General features: G+C 49.6%; 1 protein-coding gene across 1 annotated transcript in view; it reads left to right on the top strand.

Annotated features, from left to right (window-relative positions):
* Nucleotides 1-4337: 4337 nt before the first annotated feature.
* The window catches only part of CMTM7 (CKLF like MARVEL transmembrane domain containing 7), a gene marked incomplete at its 5' end in the record, with an annotated part of 14398 nt that continues 8887 nt past the window's right edge, over nucleotides 4338-9848 (top strand). Inside the window, 2 exons of the mRNA XM_021707476.1 lie at nucleotides 4338-4543; nucleotides 8416-8514. Coding sequence (XP_021563151.1) covers nucleotides 4338-4543; nucleotides 8416-8514 — 305 coding nt within the window. The remainder of the gene's footprint in view (nucleotides 4544-8415; nucleotides 8515-9848) is intronic.

Raw genomic sequence — 9848 nt, forward strand, 5'->3', positions numbered from 1 at the left:
TTTTAAAGTTATTTGGAGACACTCTTCTTTCTCAGGTAATATCAGCTTGCTTGCATCTCCTGTGGCATCGAAACTCTCCGCTGCTTTCCCAAAAAGTCTCTCTTTCTGGTATGAATTCTGATAGGATGGAGTCCAAAAGGACACAGGTTCGGGTTGGAGGAATGTTTCTGGTCTGGAATTCTAATTCCAATGACTCTGCCCAGGGTCACGGCTGATCTGTGGAACCCTTGCTTTGAGTTGAGGATTCTTGCAGTGTTGCTTTGAAACATATGGATGTAAATGTGCGATATTAGCCGGGTTCGGTGGCTCAGCCTGTAATCCCGCGCCTTTGGGAAGCTGAGGTGAGTGGATTGCCTGAGCCCGCAGGTTCGAGACCCGTCTGGGCAGCAAGATCTCATCTCTACAATAAATCAAAAAAATCAGCCGGGTGTGGTAGCACATGCCTGTAATTCCGGCTACTTGGAAGGCTGAGGAGGAAGGATTGCCAGAGCCCAGCAGGTCGAGGTTGCGGTGGCCGGGAGTGGCCACTGCACTCCAGTCTGGGCAACAGAGTGAGACTCCAACTCAAAAAAAAAAAAATGTGCGATATTTTATTTTCAACTTTCATGACAGTTCAGCATAAAAAAAAAACAAGACTTGGTGAGAAGAGTGAGAAGCCATCTTAAGAGGCCAAGGAGCCCTTTGGACAGTATCACATTGAAGTTACTCTAAACAGAAACACAGGCTGGGTGCAGTGGCTCATGCCCGTAATCCCAGCACTTTAGGAGGCTGCAGTGGGGGGATGGCTTGAGACTAGCATGGGCAACATAACAAGACCTTGTCTCTACAAAAAAAATTAGAAAATTAGCCAGGCATGGTAGCATTCACCTGTAGTCTCAAGCTACTTGGGAGGCTGAGGCGGGAGGATCGCCTGAGCCCAGGTCTAGGATGTGATGCGCTTCGATCACGTCACTGTACTCCAGCCCGGGCAACAGAGTAAGACCCCGACTCAAAACAAAAAACAAAAACCCAGAAACACATTTGTCTTCTAGAGAGCCTCCCAGCCTCCTGGCTTCATCCTACCTGGATCTTCTCTGAATTCAGGAGTGCTTGTTCATTTGCTTTTCTAAGGGAACAAGAAGAGGTCCTGAGAGGGCTGGGTGGGTTGGGGTTGTCCGGGGATAAACACCCCGGGACCTTTTCTCCACCCTTTCTTTCTTCTGCCTCACATTTCAGCCCGCCCCCCTGAGTACTGATCTAAACAATTCAGGAGTCCCCAACACTTGCTTAAAGTTACCTACCAGCCTTAGAAGAATTTCTGAAAAGTTTGGTGTCAATCAGTTTTTGTTTTTATTTTTTTTAATGCGTGGGCTAAGTTACCCTCTATTTAAAGTAGGAATGAATGAATCCTCGGGCGAAAAGGAAGCTCTTGGGAGCATGCGTAAGCACACACCATATGCTGTCTAAATTAGGTTTTCTAAAATTAGGCTTTCCTAAAAGAAGGACACATGGCAGGTGGTGGTAGGCCAGGAGGACTGAATTCGGGAAGTCTTATTTCACAAGCCAGTTTCCCGAGAGTTTTGAGAAGCTTGTGGCAGCAGTTAGGTACTTCCCACTGTGCAGCACCCAGGCCTGGAGCCCAGGGCCCCTGCCAGGCCCCCTTTGCTCATTGGGACACATCTGCACCCTGTGTCACCGTGAAAAAGAGCAAAATCACTCTAAACTTTGCATTCAATTAGGTGCAGCATTGCCTCTCCACCTGGGAGTCACACTGCATAATGCCAGATGATCTGCATTTTAAGTCATGCCTTGAATAAGAATACTCCGGTGCAGAGGGGTCCGTGTAGGACCGTGGAGACCCATAGACTTACTGCAGAGATGAGCCCTAGAAATTGGGACAGGTGAGGCTGCCAACCCCTGGTAAGGCGGATACACACTCCTGAGCACCGCAGAGGCGCCCCTCAAGGCTTGTGACAACCTCTAGGCATGAATCACACCGCCAGACTTCAGAAGAAAAAAGCAAGAAGACTTCTGTCTCTCATGAGCAAAGAGCCATGTTCTTCCTTAATCTGTTCAACAGAACACTCTAATACCCCCTTCAAGCATCAGGCCAAGAATTATTCTTTAACTGTACTCCCTGTTTGTTCCTGGGGATCTTGACAGAGGGTTAGAAACCAGGGAATTAGAAGGTAAGAGCGTTTTCAGCATGAACCACTTCAGCCGGAGTTAGAGCCACCGGGCGATTTCATTCTCATTGTAGCCTGATGTTTTCTATAGCAGGGCTTTTCAACAGCAGTAAAACAGGTGAGGCACCAGTCAGGGCCAGATAATGTTTTATTGTGAGAGCTCTTCTATGCATTGTGGGGTGTCTGGCCTCTACCCACTAAATACCAGTAGCTCCGCCCCTAATTGCTACAGTCAAAAATGTATCCACACATTGCTAAATGTTCCGTAGGACACAAAATCTCTCTCTCACACACACACACACACACACACACACACACACACACACACACACACAAATGCACGCACCCTTTAAAGATTCACTGTTCTGGCGGGGTGCAGTGGTTCATACCTGTAATCCCAGCACTTTGGGAGGCCGAGGTGGGAGGATTGCTTGAACCCAGGAGTTAGAGACCAGCCTGGGCAACATAGCAAGACCTTGTCTCCACAAAAATAAAAAAATAATCACCAGGCTTGGTGGCTCAGCCTGTAATCCTGCGCCTTGGGAGGCTGAGGTGAGTGAATTGCCTGAGCCCGCGGGTTCGAGACCCGCCTGGGCAACTTGGTGAGACCTCATCTCTAAAACAAATCAAAAAATTAGCCGGGCGTGGTAGTGCACGCCTGTAGTTCCAGCTACTTGGAAGGCTGAGGCGGAAGGATTGCCGGAGTCCAGCAGGTTGAGGCTGCAGTGACCGGGAGCGGCCACTGCACTCCAGTCTGGGCGACAGAGTGAGACTCCACCTCAAAAAATAAATTAATTAATTAATTAAAAAATAAGCTGGGCATGGTGATGTGTGCCTGTAGTGAGGGGGAGGATTGCCTGAACCCAGGAGGTCGATCGTGGAGACCCGTGATCGTGCCACTGCGCTCCAGCTGGAGCGACACAGTAAGTCCCCTGACTCAAAAAAATAAAAAAAAGAATCATTGTTCTATTTTATATGCAGTACAAAACAAATTTTTTCCTAAATTAGTTGTGCATTTTAAATAGGTCCTAAGGGCTGGGCTCAGTGGCTCAGCCTGTAATCCCAGCACTTTGGGAGGCCGAGGTGAGTGGATTGCCCGAGCCCGCAGGTTCGAGACCCACCTGGGCAACTTGGCGAGACCTCATCTCTACAATAAATCAAAAGTTAACTGGGCGTGGTAGCGCGCACCTGTAGTTCCAGCTACTCGGAAGGCTGAGGCGGAAGGATCGCCGGAACCCAGCAGGTCGAGGCTGCGGTGGCCATGAGGGTGCCAGTGTACTCTAGCCTGGGGGACTTCAACTCAAAAATAATAATAATATTTACCTGACCTGTTCACTCAATAACAGGCCATTCATTCTGCACGTTCATTCATTCATGCGACGTTACTTAGTGAGCTCTCACCACATGCCTTGGTGGTGACTAGATACCATCTCTTTACTGGAATACCCACGTTTGATAACACATTCACCTGTCTTGGCTAGTTGCGATGAGGGCTGACATCTTTGGGAGGCAGAACTGCACCCCACATGCAGGAACGTGATCCCTAGGATCAGATGGACCCAGATTCAAATGCTGCCTCTGCCACTTACAAGCCAGGTAGCTTGGACTAATTATTGACATTGTGTGCCAAAGTTTCCCCATATGAGATATTTCATCTACCTGGCAGAGTTTTGCAAGGCCTTAGTGCAATCATGCGTGTCAGACATCCATCAGTGGTACCTTATTTTCCGCCATCCGACAGGTTGTAATGTTGCCCTCTTTGTAGGTCAAAAACCGCCGAATGTTGGGAACTTCCTACAGTTCAACCTAATAGATAAAACCCAGGCTCCTCAATCTGTGTTCTATTCTCAGCTCCGTGGAGGTCCGGCAAATAAACAGAACAGTTCCGCCTTGTTATTTTCCAAGATTCCCACCTGCTGTCTGAGGAGGCAGCCTGCCCGTCCAGGGTAACGGACTTCAGAGGGGACAGAGGCAGTCTGCCGTGCCAGCATTTACAGCCAGCACATATCTGATGAAGCTCGTACTATACGAAATTGCGGGCTTCCAACCTTCCAGCCAATTTGCGTGGAAAGAAGCTGGATTGTAGCAGTTCCTCAGTTCAGGCCTGCCAGGGGTTGGGGGGTGTCTGATGTGTGTGCCGTTGTTTGTTCCCTGGGTGCCCGTCTCGGGCAGGCATCTCTGATGTCTCTGTGTTTGTGTCTCAGGTCACCCTGCTGATCGCCTTCATCTGCGTCCGGAGCTCTCGGGTGAGCGACTACAGCGCCTTCAGCTACTTCGAAGTGGTCACCATTTGCAACTTGATCATGATCCTCGCCTTTTACCTGGTCCACCTCTTCCGCTTCTACCGTGTGCTCACCTGTATCAGCTGGACCCTGTCGGTAAGAGAGGGACCTGGCCCCGTCCCCCGCAGGCGGAAGTCTGGCTGTGAGCTGACGCCCTGGGACAGGACAGAGCCCTTCCCCTCCGCCCATCCCACCTCTAACCGTCGTTGGCTGCTTCCGCCCTGATTTTCCTGTGGTTTGGTGGACATCTCTGCCCGATGTCCCACTGGCTTCTAAAACTCACTTTCTGACTGCATGAAAGAAGGCGGTGGCTCTCTCCCTTACCTGTTTGTTTTCTTGGGTGACAGGATGGGTTGTGGGGTGAGCTAGGAGGACGAACATGGAAGGAAGGAACAGAGGAGAGAGATGGGATTTGTGCCATTGTAACGGTCGAATGATAGTCTGTGTTAGCTAGAAGACTCTGGCAGGGGCTGAGGAGACAATCAGACGTTGCCAGATTTTTTTCTTCTCACTATATTGTTTTTATTTTTTATTTTTTGGGTTTTTTTTGTTTTTTGAGTTGGAGTCTCACTCTGTCGTCCAGCCTGGAGTGCAGTGGCCGCTCCCGGCCACCGCAGCCTCGACCTGCTGGGCTCCGGCGATCCTTCCGCCTCAGCCTTCCGAGTAGCCGGAATTACAGGCATGCGCTACCACGCCCGGCTGATTTTTTGATTTATTGTAGAGATGAGGCCTCGCTGCCCAGGCGGGTCTCGAACCCGCGGGCTCAGGCAATCCACTCACCTCATCCTCCCAAAGGCGCGGGATTACAGGCTGAGCCACTGAGCCCGGCTTTTTTTTTTTTTTTTTTTTTTTGAGTTAGGGTCTTACTTTGTCGCCCAGCCTGGAGTGCAGTGGCACGCCCACAGCCACTGCAGCTCAACTCTCTGGGCTCAGAAGCCGGAAGTACAGGCACACACCACCACGCCCGGGTACTTTTCGGATTTATTTGTAGATACGAGATCTCAACAAGGTGCCCAGGCTAGTCTTGAACTCCTGAACTCAGGCCATCCTCTCGCCTCAGCCTCCCAAAGTGCTGGGATTATAGGCTTGAGCCACCGCACCTGGCCCCATTTCATTATGTCAAAAAGAAATTCCATGCCTTTTAGCTATCACCTCACCACTCATTCTTCCAGCCCTAGGCAACCACAAATCGGCTTTCTGTCTCCAGAATTTTCCTACTCCTGACATTTCACGTAAATGGACTCATACATGTGGTCTTTCATAAGTGGCTTCTTTCACTCAGCGAAATGTTTCCAGGGTTCATGCATATGTTAGAGCACGTATGAGCACTCCATTCCTTTTTTATGACCCAATCTCATTCCATCGTATGCATAGACCACCTTCTGTTTTTCATTCCTCCTCAGTGGACCTTTGGGCTGTTTTTACTCTTTGGCTGTCATGAATAATGCTGCAGTGACTGTTCATTTGTAAGTGTTTTTTGTTTTTTTTTTTTGAGTTGGAGTCTCACTCTGTCGCCCAGACTGGAGTGCAGTGGCCACTCCTGGCCACCGCCGCCTCGACCTGCTGGGCTCCGGCGATCCTTCCGCCTCAGCCTTCCAAGTGGCCGGAATTACAGGCATGCGCTACCACGCCCGACTGATTTTTTTTATTTATTGTAGAGATGAGGTCTCGCTGCCCAGGTGGGTCTCGAACCCGCGGGCTCAGGCAATCCACTCACCTCGGCCTCCCAAAGTGCTGGGATTACAGGCTGAGCCACCGAGCCCGGCCATTTGTAAGTGTTTTATGCGGACATATTTTCATTTTTCTCTGATATTATATATATATATGCGGAATTGCAGAGTCCGATGGTACTTTACATTTAAGTTTTGGGGAGCTGCCAGACTGTACCAAAGGGGCCATACCGTTTTCCGTTCCCACCAGCAGTCTGAGGTTTCCCATTTCACCACATCCTTGCCATCCGTATGATCTGACTTTCTGATTCTGGCCATCCAAGCAAGTGTGACGTGTGAGGTCATGTGGTTTTATTTTTCACTTCTCTGATGCCTGATGTCAATCATCTTCTCATGTGATTTTGGGCCATCTGTATATTTTCTTTGAAGAAATGTCTGTTCGGATCCTTTCTCTATTTTTAACGTAGGTTATTTGACTTTTTTATTATTGAGCTGCAAGAGCTCTTTCTACCTTCTAGATAAAAGTCTCTCATCAGATAGGTGATTTGCAAATATTTTCTGCCATGCTGTTGGTTATTTTTCACTCTTTTGATGGCGCCCTTTAAAGTAGACATTTTAGGCTGGGCTTGGTGGCTCAGCCTGTAATCTCAGCACTTTGGGAGGCCGAGGTGAGTGAATTGCCTGAGCCCATGGGTTCAAGACCCACCCGGGCAACTTGGTGAGACCTCGTCTCTACAATAAATCAAAAGTTAGCTGGGTGTGGTAGCACGCACCTGTAGTTCTGGCTACTTGGAAGGTTGAGGCGGAAGGCTCGCTGGAGCCCAGCAGGTTGAGGCTGCGGTGGCTGTGAGCGTGCCACTGCACTCCCGTCGGGGCGACAGAGTGAGACTCCAACTCAAAAAAAGTAAATAAATTAAATAAATAAAGTAAATGTTTTTAATTTTTGATAAATCCAGTTTATCTATTTTTTCTTTTTTTGCTCATGCTTCTGGTATCATATCTGAGAATGTTGCCAAATTCAAGACCATGATGACTGACCTCTGTGTTTTCTTTTTTTTAAATCTCAAATATATTTTTATTTTCGCTTGTTGAATTGACTTATGCTTCACTCTCTGCACATGGAAACATTTTTTTAACACTTTTTATTTAGAAGATGTGGGGTACAATTCAGAGTTAGGTATACAGATGTTCATTATGCAGGTACCCTTGCTGATGAGGTAGGTGTGCCCTCCCTTCCCTCCGGCAGTTTCCAACTACTGCCAATCCCTTTCTTATAATATTATAATGTCATTCAAGGTCCACTTATGAGTGATCTATGGTTTTTTTTCCTTTCTTTTCTTTTCTTTTTTTTTTTGAGTTGGCGTCTCACTCTGTTGCCCAGGCTGGAGTGCAGTGGCACGCTCATGGCCATCCCAGTGTTGACCTGCTGGGCTCCAACGATCCTTCTGCCTCAGCCTTCTGAGTAGCTGGAACTACAGGCACGCGCTACCACACCTGGCTAATTTTTCGGTTTATTTATTTATTTTATTTTTATTTTTTTGAGTTGGAGTCTCACTCTGTCACCCAGACTAGAGTGCAGTGGCACGCTCACGGCCACCTCAGCCTCGACCTGCTGGGGTCCGCCGATCCTTCCACCTCAAACTTCCGAGTAGCCAGAACTACAGGCACACATTACCATGCCTGGCTAATGTTTTTGATTTATTGTAGAGACGAGGTCTCGCCAAGTTGCCCAGGCGGGTGTCAAACTCGCAGGCTCAGGCAATCCACTCACCTCGGCCTCCCAAAGTGCTGGGATGACAGGCTGAGCCATTGAACCCGGCCGATTTTTTTATTTATTGTAGAGACGAGGTCTTGCCAATTTCCCCGGGCTGGTCTCAAACTTCTGGGCTCGAGCAGTCCTCCTGCCTTGGCCTTCCAAAGTGCCAGGATTACAGGCGTGAGCCTCTGCGCCCCACCTCGTCTGCTTTGTAATCGTTTTAGCCAGAGGTCAGGGTCCTGTCTATAAATTGATCTCAGGAGTGGGGCGGTCCTTTATGGGTGTCTCTGCCTACACAAGAGGTTTCCTTTCTCGTTGTCGCCTTCCCTTCCTGCCTGCTGGCATCATTTGTCTCTCGTTTTACCTCTTCCTGGCCGGCCTCCGGTGTTGGCGCCTGTAAGCTCCTCCTTCGGTCTGCGTGTGGCAAGGGAAATGAGGATGCATCGCCCGCTTTCCTGCTTCCATCTCTTCCGACACCGCGTCGCTCTCTGTGGACCAGGAGTGGCCCGCCCCCTCCATCTCTGCTTTGTTTTCACCCCCAGGAGCTCCTGCACTATTTAATTGGCACCCTGCTCCTGCTGGTCGCCTCCGTCGTGGCAGCCTTCAAGAGCTACAACCTGAGTGGATTGGTCGCAGGAGCGGTGAGGATGTTCTCGGGCCTTTGGGAATGGATTCCTGTTAAACGTGCTCATTTTCTTTCTGATGGGGGTTGGCTTCGGGCCCCTTCCTTCCTTCCTTCAGAGTTTCGCTCTGTCACCCAGGCTGCAGTGCAGTGGCATGACCATGGCTCACTGCAGCCTCGACCTCCTGGGCTCAGGCAGTCCTTCCACCTCAGCCTTCCAAGTAGCTGGAGCTATAGGTGTGCGCCACCACGCTCAGCTAATTTTTTTTGACTGATTGGAGAGTTGAGGGCTCACCATGTTGCCCAGGTTGGTCTCAAGCCCTTGGGCTCAGGCAGTCCTCTCATCTTGGCCTCCCAAAGTGCTGGGATTACAGGCATGTGCCACCATGCCGGCCACTTTCTTCCACAGACTCAGTAGCTACTTTGATGCAGTCGGCAGCTATCTCCAAAGAGCCTTAAGGTTCTCTTTTTTTTTTGAGTTGGAGCCTCACTCTGTCGCCCAGACTGGAGTGCAGTGGCCGCTCCCGGCCACCGCAGCCTCGACCTGCTTGGCTCCGGCCATCCTTCCGCCTCAGCCTTCCAAGTAGCTGGAACTACAGGCACGCGCTACCACGCCCAGCTAATTTTTGACTTGTGTAGAGATGAGGGCTTGCCAAGTTGCCCAAGCGGGTCTCGAATCCGCGGGCTCAGGCAATCCACTCACCTCAGCCTCCCAAGGCGCAGGATTACAGGCTGAGCCACCGAACCTGGCCGTGCTATAAGGTTCTTAAGTAAAACCCCAACTCAGCCGGCAGCAGAAGGTCTCAGAAGGTGGATTGTCAGGGCTCTTGGAAAATTCTAGTGGTCCCGACAGCCCAGGCCGTTCTCTCTCACAGCCTCTACTTAAATCGGGGGCAGATGGGTTTTAATTCACATGCCCACTGACCTTTTGTTTGTGGGTGCCCCAGCACTAAGCAACAAAGACTTGGGGGCCTCCTTTGGAACTAGAGGCAAGGGTGCTGTAATCAATTAGTGTTATCTGCCATGAGCCCTCCCTTTGCCATTCATGATTTTTAATAGTATTCAGGCCAGGAAATGCCACCCTTGTAACTTTCAGAGGTGGAAATTGATCCATCTAATAGCCATACATAGAAGTAGTTGGAAATCTATAAAAATACAGTGCTGTGGGGGATACATACATATGTGTGTGTGTGTGTGTATAACATATAGATATACGTATGTATGTAGTATTATTATTATTATTTTTTGAGTTGGAGTCTCACTCTGTTGCCCAGGTTGGAGTGCAGTGGCACACTCATGGCTACCCCAGCATCGACCTGGTGGGCTCCAGCGATCCTTCTGCCTCAGCCTTCC

The sequence above is a fragment of the Carlito syrichta genome, unplaced genomic scaffold, assembly GCF_000164805.1.
Source record: "Carlito syrichta isolate Samal-C Ts95f unplaced genomic scaffold, Tarsius_syrichta-2.0.1 Scaffold118090, whole genome shotgun sequence".
NCBI classification, from domain to species: Eukaryota; Metazoa; Chordata; class Mammalia; order Primates; family Tarsiidae; genus Carlito; species Carlito syrichta.